Source organism: Tinamus guttatus, unplaced genomic scaffold, assembly GCF_059628265.1.
Source record: "Tinamus guttatus ecotype Peru unplaced genomic scaffold, ASM5962826v1 Tinamus_guttatus_pri_ptg000213l, whole genome shotgun sequence".
In the NCBI taxonomy this organism is placed as follows: domain Eukaryota; kingdom Metazoa; phylum Chordata; class Aves; order Tinamiformes; family Tinamidae; genus Tinamus; species Tinamus guttatus.
This window is the reverse complement of record NW_028288747.1, coordinates 6,948,246-6,973,909: the sequence shown is the minus strand read 5'-3', so window position 1 is coordinate 6,973,909 and position 25,664 is coordinate 6,948,246. Positions and strand designations below refer to the sequence as shown.

Here is a 25,664-nt window from a genome sequence, read left to right as displayed (position 1 = left end):
GCAACATTAATTCCTTTCTTTGGTTAATCTTTCATGTTTAATGACTGTTCCTGAAGGAAGAAGCGGTAGAAGGAGAAAAAGACAATATTAATAATCAATAAAAATAAACTGTGAGGTTTTCTTCTACATAAGAGTTGTTCTTCTGAGCCTCTAATCAGCAGAAGGGCAGCGCTGCACATCCTCAGGAAAAGCATCTCTGTCCTCTCGGTGTCAAATACTTTTCTGAGATCCTGGAGATTAAATGACATCATTTCCATGTTTTTGTCTTTCCGTTCTTTGAATCGCTCATAATCTGTATGTGGTTGGTTTCTAATCCCCTAGTAGATGTTGATAGACAGATCTTGCTGCTAGTGTAGGGAGAGACACCCCTCGTTTTCATTCCCTTCCTCACATGTGAAGCATCAGGAACATTCTGCAGGTTAGCAATACTACAGTTACTGTTCTCTCTAACATTCATTTTGATACAAGGTAAAAGTGTTTCGCTCTCTTCTTCTTTTTTTTTTTTTTTTGGGGCGGGGGGGAAGCATTTTAGGCATTTCTTCTTCCCTACCTGTGCTGAAATTCCTATGCTAAAGGGTTGACTGTCAGGCTGAGAAGATTTTTTCAAGACATTGGTAAAAATATCCACTGATTTCAATACAATAAAGTTAGACCAATGCAAAGCATATCCAGGAAAGATTTTTTTTTTTTTTTTTTTTTTTTGTAGCAGTAGTAGTTCTCTGTTACCAGAAATAAGATTTGGTCTCGTGGTATAATAAACAGTGAGACTGTTTTGATAAATGAAGGGCTTTGTTTCCCGATTTTTGTGTTTCTTGGAGTAATTCATCTGCGTTGGTAATATTCATTTCCTGGAATCCTACTTTTGTTTTTTACAATAATTGTAATTATACAGGAAATTTGGGTAATGCTTTCATCTCCCTATGCTCCTCATTGCTGTGCATCTTGAAAATACACTGAAAAGTTTTCAATATTGTTAGAAAAATATACTTACCAAATCTTTAATATTTATGTCATCAGCAAAACAAACTTCATAAAGCTTGTGTTATTAAAACTTTTTGCTATTCGGTCATGTCCAAAGGACAAGTTCCACCTAAACTGTTGGAATTCTGTAGAATATACTTAATATGTGAATTGAAGACTGATAAACTAACAGCCTGCTGAAATGTGAAAGTAAAACTATTGCAATATTTGTTTAATCAGAATTTGCTTACAAATACAACTTTATGGGTGTTACATTATCAGTGCTTGTGTGTAGACCTTCAGTGAGTTGGCTTGCTCTGATGTTAACAGTAATAACACTGCTTTGCAAGTGGTAAAGCTATGTTTATCAACACAGAAAACCAAAAATGCTTGAAAGTGAGTATCTTTCAACTGTTTCTTCCCCTAAAAAGTTTCTTCCCTTGGGGGAAGCAAAGAAGAGAATTTAACTTTTATGGTATATCGTTATTGCTACTGAGGATTCAAACCTGTTTCATGTCCCTATTGTTTCTAAGCAGGTTCACAAAAGGAATGGGCTTGGGAAATTACTCGTGTCTTTCACTGCTGTTTAGTCAAACCCGCTGCCATTCTCCTTCTGAAAAAGCCCCTGTGGCTCTGCCGCACAGCGCGCTCGGAAAGGTTGGCCTAGAGCCCTTCTTAAGCCTGTTACTCTTTTTTGTAGCACAGCTGTGATAAGTCTGCTCTTAAAATGTTTTACAAGCACCTTGCATCAAGCTGATAGGAAGTACGGAGCTGGGAAGCAGATTTAATGTACTTCAATTTCTTAGTGTTTGGTTTTTACAGAATTAAACTTTCACATTCGTTGGACTATGGTTCTTCTTTATATGTGCACTGAAATGAGTAAGTATTTTTTCACCTTCTTAAAAATCAAGTTTTAGTATTTGTTTTAGAGTTGCCAAAGGTTGCAGTATTTTAACTTAAGGCACAGTAAAACTCAGAACAGATTTCTTTACTGAAGATCTTGCAAATCTATATTTTGAGCAATAAACAAAAAATATAAAGTGAATTCTTTCATGTTAACTAGTTCTGAGATTGCTTAGCATAACAAGATCCTCTGTATGAAGAGGAATTAGTATTATCACATAAATAGGGAAGTTTTTTATGTTTTTTGGTTATTCCTTTATGCTGTCAATAGGCATGAATGGATTGAAGACTCTATGAATTTTTATAATTATTTCTCTGAAAAAAATATCTAACAAATGCATTAATGTTCATCTGCTTTTTCTCGTCCGTAATTTCATAGTTTTTACTACTCAGATTAGGTAAGGTTGTCAGAGAAAAGAAAAAACTATGCCATAGTCTTCCAGATGGCTAAATACAAGAGTCATAGAGCCAAACTGAAAATTGATTTTTCAATTAATGTTTTGCTTGTCTAAAAATTGGTAACTCTTTGACTAATGGAATAAACGTCATGTGATCTTATCCAATGTGATCATTGATGAAGACATTATTAATGCTGGAAATGGGGGGTGGAAGAAGATATAGATTGTTTCTAGGACAGAAATACATTTATTGCAATTAAAATGCTGTGGGTGTAGAAGTTGAACTTAAAAGTTGAGCTCTGGAAATGAGCAGAAATATTTGTGCATATTAATATATACAGCCCTTGTGTGTGGCACAGTAGAGAGTTTGCAGTTGCAGAGTTTTGCCAAATTTAGTTCCCTCACCTTAAGAATGGCTATTTAACTAGAAGTATGCAACAGTTGGTGGAAATTATGCAAGTATTGGCAGCATTCGCTGCACAGTTTGAGAATGGATTTTTTAAACCAAACTGAATTAAATGTAAACTGTTGGCAATTCAGTATCTTAGTAATTGATCCTTTGCGTTATTATTAATAACCCTTGGAAAATACAAAACCACAGGGATATGACATGAATTCATTACCCCACTTTGGGTAGTGCTCACGAAGGGACCGAAGCTTTTTTGATGCTCTGGTCTTTCCACTATATACTCTTTTACTATAAATGCACTGTATTAAACAATATCTTGCAAACAGTGAGCATATGGAAAACAGTAAACAGATTTTAATTTCTTTCTTTTGTTTTTCTTTCACTGTTTATTTCCTGCATACCTAATCCTTCTAAAATATTGGGAAGGCTTCATTCACCAGAGAAGGATGAACAAATTAACCTCCTTTCCCTCCCCCTTCTGCCCCCAACAGTCTCTTTAAAGCAGAAGAAAAGCTGCTAGATGAAACAGATAAGAGAAAGCCATTCAGGCCGCTTTTACTCAGAGGATTATTTTTTGCATAAATTGAAGAATGTGCCTTCAAAAAAAAAGGGGGGTAGGAGATACAACACAAGGCAAAACATAATCCTGAAAACAGGTAGAGAACTGGAGTAGCAGATGTGCAGCAGGAAGGCGAAGAAAAAAACAAAACTGGAAGAAATTTTCTCGTAGAATCCTAATTGGTATGTGTCTCTGCTGATATGTTTAAACTCTTGCCAGTGCCTGCTGTGTTAATAACAAACCTTCCAGAACTCCATAACTCCAAAAGGGAGTAAGCTCCACCAGAGCTTCCAACTCTTGCTCGTTTGCAGGAGCGTGAACATATCTGCAAACACACGTCCTAGTGCAGGAGCGCCCAGAACGGGGAGAGCTCCTGCGGCCTCCATGCGTGGGGAAGTACTTCACGCAGAAAGCAGCTCTGACCCAAGCTAATTCAGATGTTGCTCCCACACTCGTTTTAAGGTACTGTTAAAGCTCCTTGTATTCTCATGAAGCAGCTTTTAATCGCTGTATGAAATTGACTGATTTGCTATTTGTTTGTATCAGTGTTTGTGCTGGAATTAAGCATTTCTGTCCCTTGTGTCTGTTTATAGACATACTACATGTCAGCCTCCATTTTCCAAGGTTTGGACAAACCTTTTTACTCTTTCATCCAAAATGATATTTTATTAGTTTGTCTTGTTCTCTGACAGCTTTAGATAATTTGTGGCTATAGGCAATCAGTATCATATAATGTATTGCAGATACAGTGCTTTGTATCCTGGATCTCACTTAATTTCTTAAAAGACAGATTGCATTAATGAGCCATATTCATTCCATCCTTTTTTTTTTTTTTTTGAGATGATAACCTAATTTGTGGAAATTCATCTGACTTTCCAAACATATAACCTTCATTTCGTCCCGTATAATTTAGTGACTTTTTTTTTCTGAGTTCATCTGGCATCAACAAAATCCATTAGTAACTACTTTTGTGCTTAAATCATTACCTTTATACTTAATAAATTCATCTCAAGATCCAGAGTTTTTCCAGACTCATAGTATCTGTTCCTAAATAACACATTCTGTCTCCCAATGAGCCAGTTACTCAGCCCACTATAATCTTGATTCAAAACCCCATTTTCTCCAGATTCACATGTAACACAGTAAAAAACAATTTACCAAAGTCCAGATGAATTATACCACATTTTCTTTGTAAAGAGTGTTATTTACCTAGTGAGAAAGATTATGCCAGATAAATCTACTAGCTTTATCTTTGGAATGACAGAGCCATATTTCATACCACTTCTTATTTAACTTCATCTGTTTAGTTATTCTTTTTTTTTTCCCTCAAATACACTGAAAGCATTTTGTATTACTGAAGTTAATTATTTTCTTTCAAAATCTGTGTATTTTCTATGGTTATGATTCTTTAGATATAGATCATATCCTTTGTTAAATACTACTATAAATTGCTACTAGGCTTTAAAGTATGTACTAATTTTGTAACTCTGCTCTTTGAGTTTTCCTTCAACTCGTGTATTTGAGTTATATACACTAAAATATATTATAGATGTGTTCTGTTAGCTATATAACTCTTGTCTCCCTTTTAGTCATCATCAGCATTGCAGAAACCAGAGAACTGAATTCAGAGAGTGGGTCATTGCCATTGTTTACTGCATATGAACTTTACTTTTTTGCTTACTCTCTGTTTTAATGGCTGAAATCAGCTGTTTTATTTTAATTTGCATGGTCCACCTCAGCCCATCTCCTGACAATTTTGATTTTCTTTCTAATCTTCTTGACCTTTTAAAAGGGAAATGTATTTGCTAGTCAGTCTTGTTTCATTCTTTCTAAGCTCTGCTCTTTCCAGAGCCTAGAAAGTAGGATTCTAGGAAATGAACGTTACCAATAAACACTACAGATGAATTACTCCAATAAACACAAAAATTAGGAAACAAAGCCTTTCATTTATCAAAACAGTCTCACTGTTTATTATACCACCAGACCAAATTTTATTTCTGGTAACAGAACTACTACTACTACTACAAAAAAAAAATCTTTCCTGGATATGCTTTGCATTGGTCTAACTTTACTGTATTGAAATCGGTGGATATTTTTACCAATGTCTTGAAAAATATCCACTTAGCCCGACAGTCAACCCTTTAGCATAGGAATTTCAGCACAGGGGTAGGTTAGGCCCTACCTGAGCATATCTGAAGGCAGGAATAGTTCGTAGCTGCCTGCGTTTAGACCCACTGAATTCCTGCTGGGCTACGTTGCTAGGTGGTAGGGAAGAAGATATGCCTAAAATGCTCCCCTCAAAAAGAACCAAAAAAAACCCCACACACAAAAAAAAGGAGTGGGAAACACTTGTACCTTGTATCAAGATGAACGTTGGAGAGAACAGTAACTCTAGTATTGCTAACCTGCAGAATGTTCCTCATGCTTCACGTGTGAGGAAAGGAATGAAAATGAGGGGTGTCTCTCCCTACACTAGCAGCAAGATCTGTCTGTCAACATCTACTAGGGGATTAGAAACCAACCACATACAGATTATGAGCTATTCAAAGAACAGAAAGACAAAAACATGGAAATGATGCCATTCAATCTCCAGGATCTCAGAAAAGTATTTGACATGGAGAGCACAGGAGATGCTTTTCCTGAGGATGTGCAGCGCTGCCCTTCTGCTGATTAAAGGCTCAGAAGAACAACTAGTCTTCCTTGTATTCTGACGCTTAGGATTATTAATCATTTAGGTCTGGAATCCTTCCCTGAAGGATTAACTTTTTTTTTTTTATATATATCTATGTTGGATGCTGTTTCCAAAAGCTTAAGAAATTTCGATTCTTAGGTGATTGAGTCTCCAGATTTCCCCAGTGCAATTGGCTCGTTAATTTTTAATTATGGAAGAATCTTAAATGGAAACTTTTGCATGTGTTGTTCTTTATCCTTCAATTTAATTTACTGAATCAAATGAGGTCTCTTTCTCTGAAGTCATTTTATACTTCCTGTTTCATTACAGGATTCTTGTTTTCTATCAATATGGTCAATATGAGATTTAAAATAGTGTTGCCTTTGTTCATATTCATATATGTGTATGAAAATAAATATATATACATATAGAAGATACAGCTAGGTAGAACTTTCCTTTAAAAGTTTTGGGATTTTTTTTCCCTTCTAAGAGTAATGAATATTTTTCAAAATCCATTAATTCTTTGGGTCATGTCTGCTTTTGTCCTAGTAGCCTAACATAACTTCAGTTGGGGGAAGATGGAAAAATAAAGACCAAATACCTCTCATACATTTCACCATCTGTGATGCAGCCAGCAATATTTTCTGTTCTCCGATCACTGTTTTCAATGGGGAGAGAAAGGATTGCCTGGGTCAGTTGGACACAAGTACAAGTATTGCGTCCGATACAACAAATGTTTTGTTTATGCTGTTCTATCATATTTTTAAGTATTTCAGTAGATGAAAGAACCTCCTTTTTCGTGTCTAACTACTTTAATGTGCTAGCAACATAAATTCATTTCTATGCTCGTCCTTTTTATTTTATACATTTCTGTACGATTATTCTGAATGTTTAGTAAAATACATTTTCAAGTTGATGACATTAAGACCCTAGACATAAATAATTCAAAAAGGCTCAATCTTTTAATAGAACTCTAACAAATACTGTAATGTATATGTATTTCCTAGTTATAATGCTTCCTCTTTTATTTTTAAAGGTCAATCTGAATATTCTTAATGCTTTTATTTTAATTTGGTCAGCTAAAAAAAGGCATAGAACATTCTCAAACATACAGAAGTAGAATTTTAATATCTATCCTAAAAGCAGTGCATTTCTGTAACAGAGAGTTTGTCAAAAAGGGTTTGCTAGATAGTATTAAAAATACTAGTTTCAAGAGAGACAAAAGAATAACCTTCAAACTTTTTCTGACTTTCTGTGTCTTATCAGTCAAGTAAGTGTCAGAGCCATAATGTGAATACTCAAGAAGGCTTTGAATTGTCAATAGAGGAGGCTTCCTCTTTGAGGTTATATTTGCTGGAACAGAGGAGATAACGCTATTATCAGTGTTTTTATAGTGTAGCCAATTTCTCATTGCATGTACTGAAATGCAGTTTTTAATGTAGTTTAGATATTAGTATAATGATAAATATGTCAGACTCCTAAAATAAATTCTGAATGTTTCTGTCAGTCCTGATACAGTGTCAACTTCTACTCTGATCTCTCTCAGAGATTTTTATGAACATTTTCTGGAAAAGAATTTTTTTTTTTTTTTTTTTTAGGAAATTAACATTAGATATGCATTTATTTCTGGGAAGTGTATATTGAATTGTCGTTTTCTTCTACCAGTTGGTACTTCAGGGTTTAGCACTGGAATGTGAACACACACATAGAATCAATGCAAGCCCTTGTATAACGTACAAATGCCATTAGAAGCTATTTGTGATGGCATTGCTGGTGTTCCGCTTCCTTTGACTATATGAGTTAGTTTGAACTAGGATTTATTACTTTATATATTGTTGTTTTTTTTTTCCTGTGGCTTACCTAATTCACAAAGTTAAAATATATTTCAAAATATATATTGTGTGAATTTCAAAGTACTGTGTGAATTTTACATGAAGAGATACTGGCACCAAGCTTTTGCATATGGCATACTTCACACTCGTTAGTATTTATATGCAAATTAATGGAGGGAAGTAACCGCTGCTGGTGGACAGAGAGCTGCAAATGATTTTGTTTGCAATGACTTGCAATTTATTGTTTAGGAGTATGTCTGTTACCTCAGTTGTTCAAGGCTATTTCTCTAAGAATTATATGTTATCATTACTACAGATTTAGGTAGTCTTCTGAATCTTTACTGCAGAGTAATATGTGTGAATTACTTGAGTAAAATGCTTATCTCTGATCTTCTAATGCACAGATTAGCAAGTAAAGATTGACAAGTGTGTTGGTGCGAGGCATTTCAGTAGCAGTCTCAAGTGTTTCCAATGGATGAAAATAGCCTTTGCTTCCTAGGGAAAATTATATAATCTTCCAGCACTCATAGAGACTGGACAGAGTATTTTATTTAGGCAAAACTATGACTCTGCTCAGAACTAGGCAACATTTTTGTTAATATCATAATATATTCCATATTTTGGACTATTTGAATTAATTAGCAGTGTTTTTGTGAGCTCATTACCCATAGGTTACTAGCTTGCCAGAAGAAGAAATCCACTACTTCTCTTGAAGAATTAAAAAAAAAAAAAAAAAAACACTTTTTCATTTTTTTTCTTCCAGATTTTCCAAGTGTTAAAGAACTCTAAATGGAGAAAAGCATCAAGCTTGCAGCCTAGGCTGTATTTAGCATGAAATAATTCACAAGCTTGACTTTAGAACCTCTTAGTTCAGCCAAAGCAGCAGAGTAATTTTTCTGGAAGATTCTCTGTTGCCCATACAGAGATGTTTACAAATACTTAAGATGAAGAACAGGGCTTTGGAAGATGGGAGAAGGTATTTCTAGAAAGAAAGCTGAAAATAACATAATGTATCTTCCCACAGTAGCTTTATATTTTTTAATCTTGGGGACGCATTGATTCTTCATGCCATGCCATTGTCTGGCCTTTACTCATGATGTTTGCTACCACCAAGATCCTTCCTCTTTCTTCCTTCAGTAGATGACTGAATAATTATTTTTCTCTAGATAGTTGCTCCTTCTTTATTCTTGAATCCAAAGCCCTCTTGCTTTTTTTTGAATCTCTTGTGCAGTAGTTGTCTGACTTTAGGAGGTTCTTATGCTGACCACTGAATTATCGGTATTCTGCTCTTACAGTACATTTCTTTTTAGCTCCTGAATCTGTTTTTAGTCTATTGTAGTTGTTATATTTTAGACTTTCAAGTCTGGTTCATGTTCTTAAGCTGACTAGATATAGAGCTGACCGTACTTTCAGATCTTTGATCAGTTTGTGATGCCAGTGGTTGTGCATTAATCTTCTTTGAGCTTTTCACTTATGTGAGTTAACAAGCCAACATACAGTCCTTGAGTTTTTCAAAATTTATTCTCTTTCCCTAGAATCTTCAAGTCTTTCAAGTCAATTTTTGTCCTAAGATGCTAAGTCTAAATTTTTCTTCCCGTTATATGCTATCTATTGACCTAGTCTTGTAGTTGCTCATATGATGAAGTTGGCCATAAACAATACCTAGAATTGTTGAGAAAATTGTTCTATCTCTAAAAGCCTCCTAAACTTCACTTTTCTATCTATGTTACAGCATTTCATGGATAAGATAGTAGCACTTTGTTTTACACCTATCCCAGGATCACTGTGTTTTTATACCTGCAAATTTTATGGCCAAGTTTAATTGAAACAGAGATAATGCCATGATTCAGTGTAACATACAGAAATCCCATGCTGACCATTGCTAGGTGTAACCTATGTCTCACCAAATGAAATGTCATTAGGTCAAGGATTGTTTAAATTCTTGCTGAATACTTTTATGACCCTGGATCATTCTAATGTCAATAAGAATTACTTTGCTTTTTGCAATCTTAAAACTTAAAACAATCTTAAAACTCAGTTCTTGGTTTTTGGGTTTTTTTTTTTTCCTCCTCCTGGAGATAGCTCACTGAAAGAAGTTGAAATGCAGCTTGTCTTGCTGACAGCAGTATTTGATTTGTATACATTACATGTTGGAGTACTTGTTTATGCTAGCACCGTAAGTAGATGTGAAGTTTTGTATCATAACATAAAATTTTTAGCGACTGACTTTTGTGGTATATTAACTTAATGCCTTTCATCCTACACAGAACTTTAGAAAATTCATCATCACAAATTTGATAATTGCTGAAGTACAAGATGTTTAATGGTATAGCACATCCATTGAAAAAATGGTCTCTCTCTTATACTCTAATAATCAGGAAGCATCTGCCAGTGTGTTGAACAATGAATTTAAATAGGTGACTCCCATAGCTGCCTTCATAAATCATGAATTCAAGGCATTTGTTATTATGAAATACATTCCTGTTTGTCAAGTATGTCTAGTTTCAAATTTTATAACCAAAACTTGGGAGTTATTCCATTGTTCTCAATTTGTCCTGGAAAAAGGATTCGTTTTTCTCAGTTTCTGTGTCATGTCAGCATTACTTCCTCAAATATGCTAACTGGATTTAATATCCTGTGCAAAAAATTGCTCTGGGCAATGCAGAGCAGATTTTTTTAATAACTCAGCTGTTCAGTTTTGAAAGGCATAGGCTTATTCTAGAATATTGATGCAAAGATTAAAACACACTACAGCAAAACCTAACAAGAATTTGCCTTGACCCTTTTGCTATTGAAAATATGAACTAAGCTACTTTTTTAATACTTTTGTTCAGTCATATAATAGGCCTGTCCCTTAATCTCCCTTTCTGTAATTTTGAAAATTGTAAATTAATCATTAATCAGCAAAGACGAACGAGTAAGGTTGTACTGAGAAGAAGATGCAAACATCTCCCTGTGTTTCAGTGAGAAAATTCTAATGTAGATCAGAATTTGAATATTCTGTTGTAACAGAGGCTGCTAAAGTAACTTGTAAAGTCATGGGGAGACAAACTATTAAATATGAAATATAGGTTTTAGAAAAATAAGAATTTAAAAAAGAATGTAAATTACTTTTCCTCAAATAATGTATGTCAGCCTGAATTCTATTTTCTTAGAAGTTTCATTAGGGATGTTCTCCGTATCCCAAGAATAATGTTAACATGTAGGGCTGCAGAGCAATATGATGTAATAAACTTTGAGCATCAGTGTTCAAAGCCCTAGGTCACTGAAATAGCATCTTATTACAACAACATCAGAAAGAGAGATACATCTGCATCTGAACAGAATAATAAAACTCTTACAGTATTGGAAAATATACCCTCTCCTATTAAATGACTTAAATTTTGATACATTAGGTACTTGAATAATTAGATACATAAAATTGTTTGTAGTAAAGAATATTATTTTTTAAGTATTTTAGTGCTTGTTTACTCTCAAATAACAATAAAATCGCAGGGTACACATGCATGCAACAGTTATAAAACTCTGATGACAAACCTTTTGAGTTTTTGAAACTTTTTTTTTTTTTCACAAAAAAAAACGTTGCTTTTTTGGTTATCAAAAATTCCTGAAATCTGAAGAGTCAAAAGAAAATGTTCCTTTTAATGGTGTTTGCAGCTCCAATCACTTGTGTTCCTGTTGGGTGAATTAGCTGTCACTCTTCCTCTGAAGAATAGTCAAGTGTTTACTTAAAAGTGTAACTTAAATGGGAAGCAAAGATCTCCCCTAGTCCTACTGAAGTAGGTCTTTTTATTGTGAATCGGTTAATCCATATTGTGTTTGCTTAGCTCTTTTAAAAGTAGTGTTAGAACAGATGTTAAGGTTTTAAAAGTAGATGTACAATGAGTATTTCAGTTGGTAGAAAAAATGATTACCATGATTTTCCTCTCTGACATGTATCTAGCTATCACACAGGAAATACAGGGATATGATAGTGTCTATGTGAATATTTAGCCTTGATTATTACAAGAAACAGAAATCAGAATCAATAGTATGCTTTATGTGAGACCAATGGAAATACACAGGGATATTTTAGATTTAAGGAAATAACTCTCAGTAGTAGTATGTTGCAGTTTTTTGTGGGAGTGCTGTTTGGCAAAAACACCACAAAATATTTCATTTTACCCATTCTTTTATGAGATATTTTCATCTTTTGCAACTGTAGTTCAGCTGCATTAGTCACTTCTCCAGACTAAGGCACTATATGGTGAAAATTAATAAGTATTGCTATTAAATTTAAGGATGAGGCAATCTAATAATATAAAGTTAAAGGAGAATATTCATTGACAGCTGGAAGGCAGAATATTTGAGATTTAAAATAATGGAAAACAGCTCAGCATCATCAGATTATTTTTAAGCAATTTACAAGGCTAGCTGAAGAAAAGAAAGAGCTAAAGGAAATTAGAAAATAAAAAATTACTATCATTGACATTTTTGTCCTGTGTGTGAAAGTGTTCTTTGCAGAAATTTTACTTAATAGTTTTTTCAGAACTCAAGTAGGAAGGAAGCTCACTGTAATCAATAGCAGTCATAGACCAGTACAGTGTTCTAGTGAAGTGGATTAAGTTAAGTTGTTCTCCGTAGAGCAGCCAGCATTTCCGATGTTTTCTAAAGGCATTTACTAAAAATATATTCACTAACTCTACAATAAATACGGTGTCCTGTAGTTGCTGAGACCTTCTGGCTGTGGCGAGGGTAAAATTCTTACTTTGTCCAGTCCCCGAGGATTACCTCATCCGAAACGAAGCTAGTTTCATGCTTTAAGACCTGATGAGCACAATATCAGGAATAGATTTTACAATGTGAATTAACCCAGAAGTACTATTGTTGTCTTAGATTTTGGAGTCACCAAGTTTGACTCAAACATAGCACCAAAAAAGTGATAGAATTATTTGTCAGCTAATGGTCTGCTAGTCAAATAAATGTTTCCCTTGTGTAGATAGTACAGCTGTGTAGATAATAAAACTAGGGTCAGGCAGGACTGTGCAGTTCACCGTTGTCTCAGGTCTCTGGATGCCAGCCTTCTCCACAACCTCGTTATGGATGTGGGCATGTACTCCTAAACCTAATGGCATAGTCTGACGATAAACTGTGCGAGTATAGAGGAGATGATGTTGAGAGGACTGAGGGTATCGTAAAAGAACAGCAGATGAGTGGTTAGAAACGATAGAGTGTAGAGATTTAAAGCACTAGAAGTAGGAATAAGTTCACACCTTAAAATTATTCTGTCCAAGGGAGGAAACTAATTGATTTCCCTCAGCTAGTTATATTACGAAAGGAGTTAATAAGCTAACAGGTTGCTTGTCTTTGCGTATGTTTTCTGACTACGCCATTTTTTGTTTCCTCATGGGAAGAAATGTCACAGTTTGTCTTCCATGTGCCAAATGACCAGTCAGTAGTCGAAAAAGAGCAGAAATGACTGAACTTCAACTGCAGTCTGTCTGTCTTTAGAATTACTGATTTATGACTTATCTTTGTGTGGCTGTAACGAAATGTGTAGGAAACTCTGGTATCTCGGAGATCTTTTGCCCTGTTTTTTAAGTTGGTTCAAAGTTTGCTAAGGGTGGATGAGCATCACAATTGCAAAAGTTTAATTTCCTTAGGCAGCTAGGCAGAGCAGTGTCAGGTAAATCTCACAAAGCCACCAGAATGCTATTTCAGAGACGCTGGAAGTCTTAACTTCATTGCTCTTAAAGTCTCGCCTGGGTACCCTGTATGTTAATGGCCATTCAGGAAGAGGTGCGTTGCATACCAATCATTCAAGTAACTCAAGAATTAAGTGTTATAAGAGTAGCAGCAACATTTTATTCCTCATGAGAGCCCAGTTTCTATTTGTTCTAAATTTAGCCTACAAAGCAATGATTCATTAAAGGTTTGCTCTATTTTCTTTTTTTGTTACTATTCAATAGTTAATAAGTATGGGAGAATTTTGCCATTGACATAAATTCTTTGCAGCAGCCTATGTCTAAACCTCTGTATAGCCGAGCAATGTTCACAGTTTCTGCTTTTGTGGGATCACCTCTACTAACTAATTCCTTTGATAGCATTTCTAGATCCCCACGTATGAAAAATGATGCTGTATACCCGTGAAAGCTGCCTAGGGGCAGTCAGAGCAGTAGATTTGCATACAGTTTTAGATGAAATAAACTGTCCCTTCCAATGCGCTAGCCTGTGAGGCCAGGCAGCATCCCTCCACCTTTGCATTAGGGCTGGGAACGGAGGTCGTATCCTGCTGCTTCGTGCCGGAGGGACCCTGTGGAAGCCGGCCAGCGCGGGCGGCTGTGGCCAGCCAGCCCCATGCAGGCGGCCTGTGCCCTCGGTGCTGTGGCTTGGAGTGGGGCAGCGCGGGCACAGGCTGCACTCAGGCGTGGAAGGTGTCGCTTGCATTCATTTAACAAATATACCAAGGATTCTGCATAAGGTTCTGTCATGCCTATATATCGGATACACTTTTCTTTTTAAAATGAACCTTATACAGTTCTGAAGTGGAGTAAAAACTCCACCTCAGCCTTTTAACAGCAGCTGTTAAAATCTCCCATCCAGTATAGCTGTTAACGTTCTGTAGTCGTGTTTAGCAAGTGCAAATCTCCACACCTATGGTAACTTGTATACAGAGGATGTTGAGAATGTTTTCATGCCCAGAGTCCAATTTGCAGGATCCAATGCTGATTTTCTAGATATCCCACTGTATTTTGCAGTGCAGGGCTTGAGCACCAGCTGAGCAAAATCAGTCAGGAGTAGGTAATCACTCCCTGGAGGAGTTGCTCTGTTTATTCCTCACTATTCTGTGTGCATCTCAGCTCCAAGCAATAATATGCAGTAATGATTCAGCAGCTCTTGCACAGTGGAAATTATTAGAGTTACCTCTTTTCTTTAGGTATGAGATCAATTGTTGGCATGTTTCTCGCAGTTGTTGGTGCCACTCTTGTTGATCTGCAACTGAGCTGCATTGGATTTTGGGGAGAGGGGAGGCATTTCCTAGAGTTTGCTTGATAGCAACACAATAAATCCAATTTTCATCAGAGTAAATCATATTCAACCCCCCAAAAAAGCAACTCTGTTGTTCTTTCCATGTCTACAATGGTAATTTTGTTAACATTGCACATACCTGCTTATTTCTCTAGGCTAGAGCTAAACTAAAATGTTCCTCTTCTGAAATTAAATAAAATGAGGGCTACTGAAAAAGATACCGGTTTAAATAGCTGTCTTCACATTAGAGTCATATATGGTCTTTGTTTTGCCAGAAATATAAATTAAATGACTCAGGATTTCTGTTGGCAGTTAGTGAGTTTAGATTTATTTCATGTTTAATACTACATTAATTTTTGCAGCAGTTGAGCATCATTTTCCTTTTGATAACCGAATATCTATAATAAAACAAATCACCTTATTAAATACTTGGACGTTTTCCTAACTTTCTGAAATTAATATGTGATTAGTCAAAGGTTCATGAGTTGTTCAGCAAATGAACAAGAGGCAAGACTATTAGAGACTAGGTATGTCTCTAATTCTTAAGATACTGCTTCCTGTATTTAGCTGTGATTTCAGTATTGGTTAAACATATTACCCACCATTCTTCCCCTGACCGAAAAAGGGGTATAAAATAATTTTGGTACATTGTATTCATAAACTATGTGTAGATGATTTAGTCCCAAGACAGCGTCATCTCAGGTTTTTCACTTCAGTGACCATGATGAGGGCTTTCGAGGGCAGGTGGCTACAACGAAGGTAGGTTACTGTAGATATGCTCTCCCTAGCATGTTGCAATAACGTATATTTCTTCAGAATATAATGAAATATACTTAGATTCTATTTTCAGATTTTCAAAGACCTGATGAGGCTGATAACTGCATATTATTAGTCTAATTTCCTAGTCTCTTGTTGGATTCTAAAGCAAGTAAAAATTTGGATCTGCATGTTTGAACTGACTTGATAGTAGGAACAATTCTACTGTCTAATAATAAAACAAGCATATATGGTGAGCATGATCCAAGTGAAACTATACAGTTATTTAGAAAACAAAGTATTAAAGTGAACTGCTGTAGTAAAGGGAGGCTGCGGGCTAGGGTTCTTTGAGCCTTCGGAAGATTCTGTTGATGTTGAAGTGCTATAGCTCATACGAAAAAAAAAAAAAAAGGTCTGGAGCATTATATATATATATATACATATATGTATAAAATATATAATCACAGAAACACACAGTAAAAAAATACTCTAGTGTATATACTCTATACTCCAGTGTGTATATATATATATACTCTATACTCCAGTAATATGCTTCATCTTTCTTTGCATTTACACTTACAGTGATAACACGTTGTAAGTGGTACTCTGAGAGAATATTTTAGAAACTTTGATTTTTAGATATTTAAGAACTGTTGAAAATCATGCAAGTCTTGGATGTCAATTTAATATATACAAAATCTGATATGAAGAAAAATACTGTGTTTGTTTTTTTTTCCCTCCTAGATTAAGAGAAAAGAAAAAAAAGTCCCCTTTTTTTTCTGTGTCTTTCTTTCCTTGTTAGAGTGTATTAGAACAGGATTAACATGACATTTGAGAAAAAAAAAATGTCTTTCTTTCGGGGAAACCTAATGAGCAAAACAACTTGGTAAACCATGAGATAATCTGAAATGATGTGGAGAATGAAATTGGAGATTTCCAGTTGAATTGGAGATGAATTGGAGATTGGAAATTGGAGAATGTGGAGATTCAGTTTTTGGATGAAAAGAAGTTTATTCCTCAAATCTGCAAAACCATACTGAAATATTTGAGGAGGAAAATTTGCAGTTACTTTTGGGTTTATGTATTTCTTAGGAATTTAAAAAGGTAAGGCAATAATGAGGAGAAAAGCAAGAAAAATGCCATGTGAATTTATGGCTAACATTACTATTACAATGCAGTGTATTAGAAGTTGATGCACAAGGGAGTGAGTAATTAAAGAATAAAGAATATAGATTTATTTGAATAAAATTCACAAACCTTGTTTTTAATAAATTGTGGGAAGATCACCCAGTAAATGTAATTAATGTGACAGAACTTTAAGCTCTGTAGGTGTAGACCAGAGGCATCTAATTCAAAAAAATAGTGTATGCTGTGGGAGGGGGAGAAAAAAGTATTTTGTATGTTCAGTTCTTAAAAAAAAAAAGAAAAAAAAAAAAGAAAAAAAACACTTTATGTCATAAGTGAATTAACTTGAAAAAAATAGTTCACTTCAAGTCAAAGGATTTCCAAGTATTTCAAGTTTTATTTTTAAGTATTTCAATTTAATTTTCAAGTAAATGTCAAGCTATGAGCTAAGTAGAATAGATACCTATATTTAGAAAAGCATGGTGTGAAGTGAAAAGTGCACATCTTGGCTATTCCAGTAGCTTGCTTTTGAAACATACTTTTGGTCCAAAATATGTATTTAGACACAAGTTATGTCTTGTAAAGGTAGGATAGGTTATTTGTCATTTATCCATAGTAATAATTATTCATGAAATAACTATTTGTGGTGTGTTATTATGAAATCAAACTCACTTTAATTAATTTTTCCATCCTGGCATTTTTCATGCATGTACCCTTACAAAAATAAACATTGTAGTGTTTATTTAGGGAAGGAGTATCGGGGCACCTGAAATACATGATCATTTTTCAATTTTGATGTGGGCTAATCAAAAGTTGTGGACTGCCTGTTGTTTTAAGCATTAAAATACAACTCACAAGACTTTATTTCTGATTACTATGTTGCTTTACATTGCATAATAGAAAGGAAGTCAAGAGCAGAGACTGCATTTAATGCAGAGACTGCAGTGTTTTTCCAAACCATGACAACTATCACTCTTGAATGGAAATCATATCCAGACGCAATATGTAGGGAAATTTAAATATATTACTAGTTATCCTTGACTGTCATAGCAAGGATTATTTATATGTGCCATCTGCAGTTCAATAGCACTAAATATTTAATGAGTTCAGGAATAGTAGATAAATATTTAACAATGCTGTGTAGACATTTGCATGCGTTGAACAATTGTTTGTTACTGCCAAACAAACCAGCCTGGTGTGGGGAGATGATTATTTTGGTTAGCAATTCAAATGGCTTCTGTGCAGTCAGGCCCAAGGTAGTAGAACATTAAAGCTGGAAAGGGAGCGATTGTTCGAAATGTCACTCCCTAGCGTTTCTGCTCCACTATTTGCTGTGCCAGGGTAGCGTTTGCCTTTGCACCACTTGTGGTAATTCCATGTCTGCAGAGCTCTTCTGCTTGAAACATGGCTGCATCTGTTCTGTTGGGCTTTGGCTTTGCATCTTGTATGGTCCTCTCTCTTGATGATTCTGGAATGAAATAGCCGTACCGGATTTATCCGTGTATTTATTTAAAGCACTCGCATAGAGCATTTATGGCCAGATGCACTTCACAGAGGTTCCAGATGTTAAATGGTTTTAGAGTCAAGAAGCAGAGAAGATAATCAAGCCAGAAACCCTACTTCTCAGTCATTTAATAGTTTATAGCCTCAAATAAAATTTCACAAGAATATATGCTTTACATGTTGGCAGTTCAGTTTCCTTATTACAGAAGAATTGTGAAATAAGGACATCTGACTGAAAATATATGTGACTGGATCCTTTATTTCAATTATCTGGATATAAATTCAAGAACTTCACCTGATTAAAAGCTGCTATGGAACCACAAAAAAGTGTGGAGAAAATTAGCTGAGAACTGTTGGAAGTCAATTTGTCAAAATTCCTTTAGAAAATGCTGTCTTTAAATCTGCTTTATTACAGGCAAATATGAGCCCAAGGTGGCCATGCATTGTAGTACATAAATCTGCTGTATCTGGGCTCATATGCATAAGTATATATCCTTTCCAATAAAATGTGTGTTTCTTGCGTGGCCTGATGATGATGATGATACATGCCTGCAGGGTAAGACACAAGAGCAGTTGCCACAGAGCTCATGTTCTGTCTTCAAGGAGAGTTATTTGCCTTCATTTTTATGTGAATTAATTCTAAAAACTTTTGCTCTGCTTGCTTCTTGTCTGCTATTTTTTGACGACTTCACTGCTGACCTGCAATTTCTGCGGAGATATGCTCTGGCATGCTTTGAATATTCTGGGAATAATGTCTTGGAAAGCTATTTGAGAAGTGTTATCGTCACCCAAAGTCAGGTTTACTGCTAGATAAATTTTAGGAATGATCTGTGTAAACAGTTTTGTAATAATGGAACAAAGAAACTAAAACAAGTGAAAAATGAACATACCAAAATCATTCTTCTCGGGTAGACTTGGTTATGTTTAGAAATAAAAACACAGGAAATTAAATTAGTTTGTATAGCTTTTAGTCTATTCTTATTGGCATTTCAACTAGGTCTTGAGTATTATACTGTTTTGCATTGTAAATACTCCATATGTGTATTGCTTGGAAGTGTGCTATCCTGTAGAGAGCTCTCATCAGCCTTAGATCAAGACTTTTTTTCAGTCAATTTGTCAAGTGTGAATAATTAATGAAGAGTCATGCTTAAATTTTTCAGAGTTGAGAGCATACAGATTGGCATTTTTAAAAAGAGCATTAAAGTCCTGGTTTGTCAGCTAAATACAACTGAAACTGTCCAATCTCATGAACTAAATATTCTATAATTTCTTGATATTCTCAGTTGAAACAAGAAGCCAAATAAAATAGCTCGAGTGATGTTTTTTAACAGTTACTATGCTGGGTGATTGAGATTAGTGCCTAAAATGTGATTCCTCCCAAGTAGGGATAGAATTGTATCTTCAGAAGTAGTAGTATAAAAACTACTTTTTTGGCTAGGAACGGGGTGGGGGGCGGGATGAGAATCCACCTGCCTTCTGGGAAGAAAGCTAGACAGCTTCAACAGTAAACTGTCATGAGGAAGGGAAGGTTTGCTGTGTATGTTCTGTGTGTGTGTGCACGCACATGTTTGTATATATACAAACACTTTCGGATCCTCTGTAAGATTCTCTGTAATATATGGTGTTATAATGGTTTAAATTGCTACCAAGTACAGAGAAAAATTTTAATAAAGTGTATAATTGAGGCTAAAACAGGAAATGTCAAATTGCTTTTACAAGGAATGATCAGCATTGTTTTAGCTGCATGAGTTATGACACAAGGTCACTGTTCCTGTGATGTGGTCACAACTAAGTCAGGAGTCTACTGGAGAGGACCTTTTTTGGGCTATTGTTTAGTCACCATGCTGTGAAAAATGACAGGGTAAACAGCCTTAATTTATCTCATACTTGCATACAAAGGTCAAGATCAGGTCAGCTGGGTTAATGTTATAAAGAGAGTGTTTGGATTGCCGGTAGAGATGTGTTCTTCTAGTGACAGTTTTATATACCAGGAGTAATGCAGAGAGGTCCCTTATGCCACTTGGCACAGCAAAGGATGGTGATAAAGAATCAATCAAGTAGCATTTTAACTTCATCATTAACTTGCCCTAATGTGAAATATTTCTATTTCCTTCATTAAATTACTCTATTTTGCCTCGGTAAGATTTATAAGGACCCTTGAGAAGTAGTCAAGAAATACAGACTCGATTTTTGTCGTATACTATTGAAATGAGATTATCTTAGAGATTTGTGATTTTTATCATGTTAAAGAAAAAAAAAAAGATGGTTTATTTGAGAAATTGAATCATTTAGATACATGAAGTTCTTGCCTGATTTAGCTTTGAATTGGTTATTTGAATATAATGTAATTGAATTTTGAAAACAGTAGGTAAGCATTCAATGAATGGTTACCTACTATATTATCATATCTTGCTATGTTGTCATATCTTATGAACTACATGTATTTTGACAGTACATCAACCAACATTTAACCCGTGTGAATCAAGACTTCTTTTGTATGCTTTTGTATGTAGGTAATATTTCAAATCCAGATTGTTCCAGTTCTTGATAGGGGTGAGATTTAGGCAGAACTATTGAGAATAAAATTAATAGAAGTAAAATGTATGGGTTAAAATAAACAAACAATGCTAAAACCAAAACAAAGACAAAGTTTCCCTTTCTTTCCCTTATTTGGAGCAAGCATTTTTATGTGTATTTTAGTAGGATGAAAATTGTATCTATACATCAGAATGTGAAGAAAATGCCTATACACAGAGACAGGTATACACACACTACTTTGAAAAAAAATGCTATGACAATTCTTCATTTAATTAATGCAGTAGCGGAGGAGAGAAAATTTCCCTTTTTTGTACATATTTGCAGTCCTTCAAATTTTTGCTTTCTTTATTTGATAAAATATCTAGTTAAAGAATACATTTAACAATCTCTGAATAATGTGTTATATGTTCTTAACAATGAATTTGTTAAATGAGCCTATTAACAATTATTTTTAGGAAAAAAGCATTGACTTCTTTAGGTTGGCATTTGGTATTTGCATTGCATTCTTTGCAACTCCGTATAAACCAGACATCTTATTTATGAGTTAGGATTTTTTTTTTGTGAACATACCTGTAACTTCTTAGGGAAGAAGGGTGGAATAGGCTGTGTATGAGGAAACTTCTCTCATTTTGCATAACACAGAAGTCGACCGACTTTTTAAAGACATATTCTGAGGTTCAACTTTAACTTCTGTGAAAATGACGCATCCTTGATTTCATTCCCTCCCTTCTCAAAAAATCATCTCCTAGCAAACAAAGGCCTATTATTACTCCACATCAGCAGTAGTGTGAAAATGAGTCCAATGTAATGTAAATGTATATGAAATACTACATACATTCTGTATATATATATACATACATACTTTACCTAAATAAGCTCTGCTTTTAACATTCCTTTTTACTAAATACATGTACATAAACTGTGCTGCTCATCTGTAGCTGTTACTGTTATCTGTGTTTTTGTGCGAAACTGTTTTTATTTTGATCCATACATGTCTGGTGGTGCCTTTTTTTTTGTTCTAAGAGATTTTTATTTTATTTTATTTTACAGAGTTACATCCACGGAAGCAGTCAGGCTCAGTTTGTTGCGGAGTCACACATTATTCTTCTACTGAGTATCCTTCAAAAAAATATTGAGTGAAAAAAGGCAAGCTGAAGCTTGCTGTGACAGTGGACATCATTGAAGTTTTGAGCAGGTATTGCCTTTTGACTTACTATATGATTAAATAAATATTCAGTGTTGTTGCTATTTATTGCCAAGGAAAACTGGCACAGCTTTTTGGTAATATGCACTATCTTATCTTCTTGTTATGATGATGCCTGGTTACTACTCTGAAAGGTTTTCCTTTCACTGTTACCTTCTCAGTAGCAGAAAGTATTTTTTTTCCTCTTTTTCACTCTTAAGTTAAAAATGATAAGCTAGAAATTATTTCTTTTAACTGTTTTCTATGCTGGACTTTACCAATTATATATGAAGATGATTTGTCCTCTAGTAGTCTCTGTGTTTTCCATGTTTTTTCAACTAAACAGATTACAATAATAACCTAGTCCTGTTCTGATATCTAGTTTTTTGGCAGAAAGACTCTTACTAGAGAAGTCATTTTTGAGAAAGTCTTAACAATCTGTAAATATACTCAAATATATTCAGACGTGAAAACTGTATGCAATCATTTATCACAGTTACTTTTCTCTGAGGAGAATAGAGAGGAGAAAAAAAAAAAAAAAAAAAAAAAAAACTTTTCCCAAGCTTTGAAGAAAGAGCCGAATCTCGATGTTTGGTGATGATAGCTACTGCCTTGTTCTTTCCCTGAAGACACATTGACTGAGATCCTGCCCTTCCCCTGTCTTTGCAGCTGCCTGTCTCTGTGACATTTACATGCACACCGTGACAGATGCTGATCTTTTGTATCGTTTTGCTTACTCCAGCCAGCTATATGGCATCAACTTGCTACTGATTAAACCTCATTTTCTTAGCAGATAGCAAATTTAATTTCAATATTTTCAGACCATATTTTTCAGAGCAAGTGCACTGTCCATTAATGAATGTGGTATCTTCTTGTTGGCAGGAAGGATCTTTAAAGTGGGAAGCTGGTTAACTCTGTTAGCGTCGCTGCCTAAAGAATACTCCCAGTGTTTGACTATTTATTGTCGCTTGCAAAAATAATTCTCTAAGGTTTCATTTCATGGCCCAGTGCTATTGAGCTGAGGTTTCGGCCACAAATTTCACAAGTGACATGAGGTCTTGACAGATTTTAACAGTTATGCCTGAAAGAATTAATACTACTTTATCCTTTTAATGCTGGGAGTAATTACTAACTGCTTCATTGCTTCTTTATTGTATTTCAATTCAGAAAACGTAGATATAAAATGCAGAAATTATTAGAAACTATGCCAGATTGATAAACAGTAGCGTACTCACTTTATCCCTTAAAGTTTGAGAGACTCGCTGCCTTTTGAAGGAAAGCATTGCAGTGCTATAGATAAAATGCTCCATTTGGTTGCTTCTTTTCACTTAGTAGTAGTAGTAAGAACCAGGACAGGATTGTCACTTCCTACTAGGTGTTGAAAGAATGTTGTATTTCTCTGTAAAATGAATTTGAATACCTTTTATGCAAAAAGAAAATATAAATTTCCATTCCATGCGCCACAGTTTAAGTATTTTCTATATTCTTGCTAGTTTAAATATTGATGCTACCTACCCTGCTACATGATTTCCATATAATGATCTGCTATTTTTTCCAAGTCTCCAGGTACAAAAGGAGGAGGACATTAGTAGGAAGCACTTAAGAATGTATGAGACATTCTGTTTCAGTTACATTCAAAAGCCAAATTAAACTCAGTAACACCTACACAGTATTACTTTGTACATCCTAGGTGCATGCCCAGTATTTTTAGAAAATGAAAAAATATCAAGTCTTAGTCTTAACGAATTGTTACTACCTCTTAAGAGTAACATGATGGAAGTAAAGTCATTGTGATAATACAGTGCACATAACACTATATCAGTAAAACAATTCGTAAAAAAAAAAAAATGCTGTGTGTGTTTGTCAAGATTATTTTTTAATTAATTTTGCTTCTATGATATATTATCTAACAGCCAAAATACTGACATTGTGTTTAGCAGCAGATCAGTGTGTTAGATTTTAAATGCTTTCTTTCTGAGCACACTAAAAATTCCCACTAAGTCCCTCAGAAGAAGAATGTAGACATTAGCTTGCTTCGCTTTCCGCTATCATACATCTGCAGTAAAGATTCTTTTTAGGACTTGGAAAAATAGAATTGTCCTACTTTGACATAGGTCTTGTTGAACTTCATATTGTAGAATAATGAAGGAAAAAAAAATGCCTTTTTTAAGAAGAGAAAAAGATTTTCTTTTAAGAAGAGAGAGAAATAGTTTATTTTGTAAGAGGTAGATTACTCAATTATGCTATTTTTTTTTACATTGTGGAGTGAGGTTTTCTAAATAATTCATCCATTTCACTTACACGTCGATTCTAGACTGCATTGTTTGAGGAAAAATGGTCGTGTGGTTTTATGTCTAGGCTAAGAATTTGTCAGTATGACTTAATCTTTTAATTTCTCCCGCAGAATGCCTGTTTCATCTTTTTAAAGTAACTTGATCGCTCTGTATCCAGGCTAATCCATCTATGAATTGGTGATAATTGTGTTCTCTCCCATCATTTATCTATCTCGTCTAATTAAAGTGTAAACTCTGCAGATTAGATACTGTAAGTTAAAATGTTTATTTACCATTGAGTCAGATTCACTCATAGAACTGAGTCAAGTCTCTGTTGTCCATAGATGATTTATTCAACTTTCAGGTAACCTCCCAAGGCATGAGCTGACCTGTGAGCTGGCTGTGAGCAGAGATGACTCCAGTCAAACCCCAGCAGAACATGGCATAGCTATGGTTGTACTTGTTCCAGGACCTATTCAGGACAGTTTAGATCTACCCTGGCCACAGAGAGATCTCATATGTCTAAACCATAACAGACCCAAATTTATAGAGTTGTCTTGGCATCCCAATGCATTTTTTTTCTCATTACTAGGAATGCAGTTCAAAGTATGCAGTTGTTCAGGCTGATCCCGGGTTGCTAAGCTTTGCTGGACGTGCTCGCTGGTACCTGGCCCGCCAGTCGGGTGGCCCTCAGAAGGGAGCTGTTCTGTCAGGTCCTAAGCGAACACAACGAGCCGGCGGCTCGCGCTGCAGGGTTATCACTAACACTGAATTAGGTCTTCTCTGGCTTTCGTCTCCAAGGCTGGAGATTGCATAACCTCCCTGGACAATTACGTAAGTGAAGAAGCTATTCCTAGCATCCTATCTGAACCACGAGAGCTGCAAGTCGTGGCAGTAGCCTTGCTGCTGTGTGTAAGGGCCTTGTCTGTCATAAGGTTTTGACTACCATTTGAATTTTTGCCTGCAGAATCAATGCTTTCATACACAGATAAAAACTATGGCCAGATTGACTATCCCACAATTAGCTGGTTTGGCATGAAATAGTTGTAGAACATTCTGCATTGAGGTTTTGAGCTATTCTCCTCCTGCTCATCCTTTCATTTCAAGCTGTTGAGTTTCTCCAGAACATGGATCTGATTCTCCTTTCCAGCCCATTAGAGTGATGGTCAATTTTGTTGTAGCCAATGGCACTACAATGCTGCGAGGCTGAGAAGAATGTGGCAGAGAGGGGATATTATGGAATGGAATAATGAGATCCAGTATACTTCAGGTTTTTTTATTGCCTAGGGAAAATAAGTCAAGTTTTACTTTTATTCATGTTGCTTTACAGATCATTCTTTTTCCATAGATTAGCAAGTAGGAACATTTTTTTCTTTTCTGGGGGAAAGTGGAGGGAGTGATGGTTTAATAAATTATCACTAAATGAATTACTTGCAGAAGAAAATTAATGCTGAATAGAAGTTAGATATAACTTTAATGTGAAGTTGCATTTAATCTTGTGTAATGATATAGTCATATTTTTAAACATCTGTTTCCATTTTTCTTT

General features: G+C 35.2%; 1 protein-coding gene across 2 annotated transcripts in view; it reads left to right on the top strand.

The window, feature by feature from the left end:
* The window catches only part of TUSC3 (tumor suppressor candidate 3), a 104,409-nt gene that overhangs the window by 58,933 nt on the left and 19,812 nt on the right, over window positions 1–25,664 (top strand). For both annotated transcript variants that reach the window (XM_088524675.1, XM_088524674.1), the window contains exon 7: window positions 21,713–21,776. In XM_088524675.1, coding sequence (XP_088380801.1) covers window positions 21,713–21,776 — 64 coding nt within the window. The remainder of the gene's footprint in view (window positions 1–21,712; window positions 21,777–25,664) is intronic.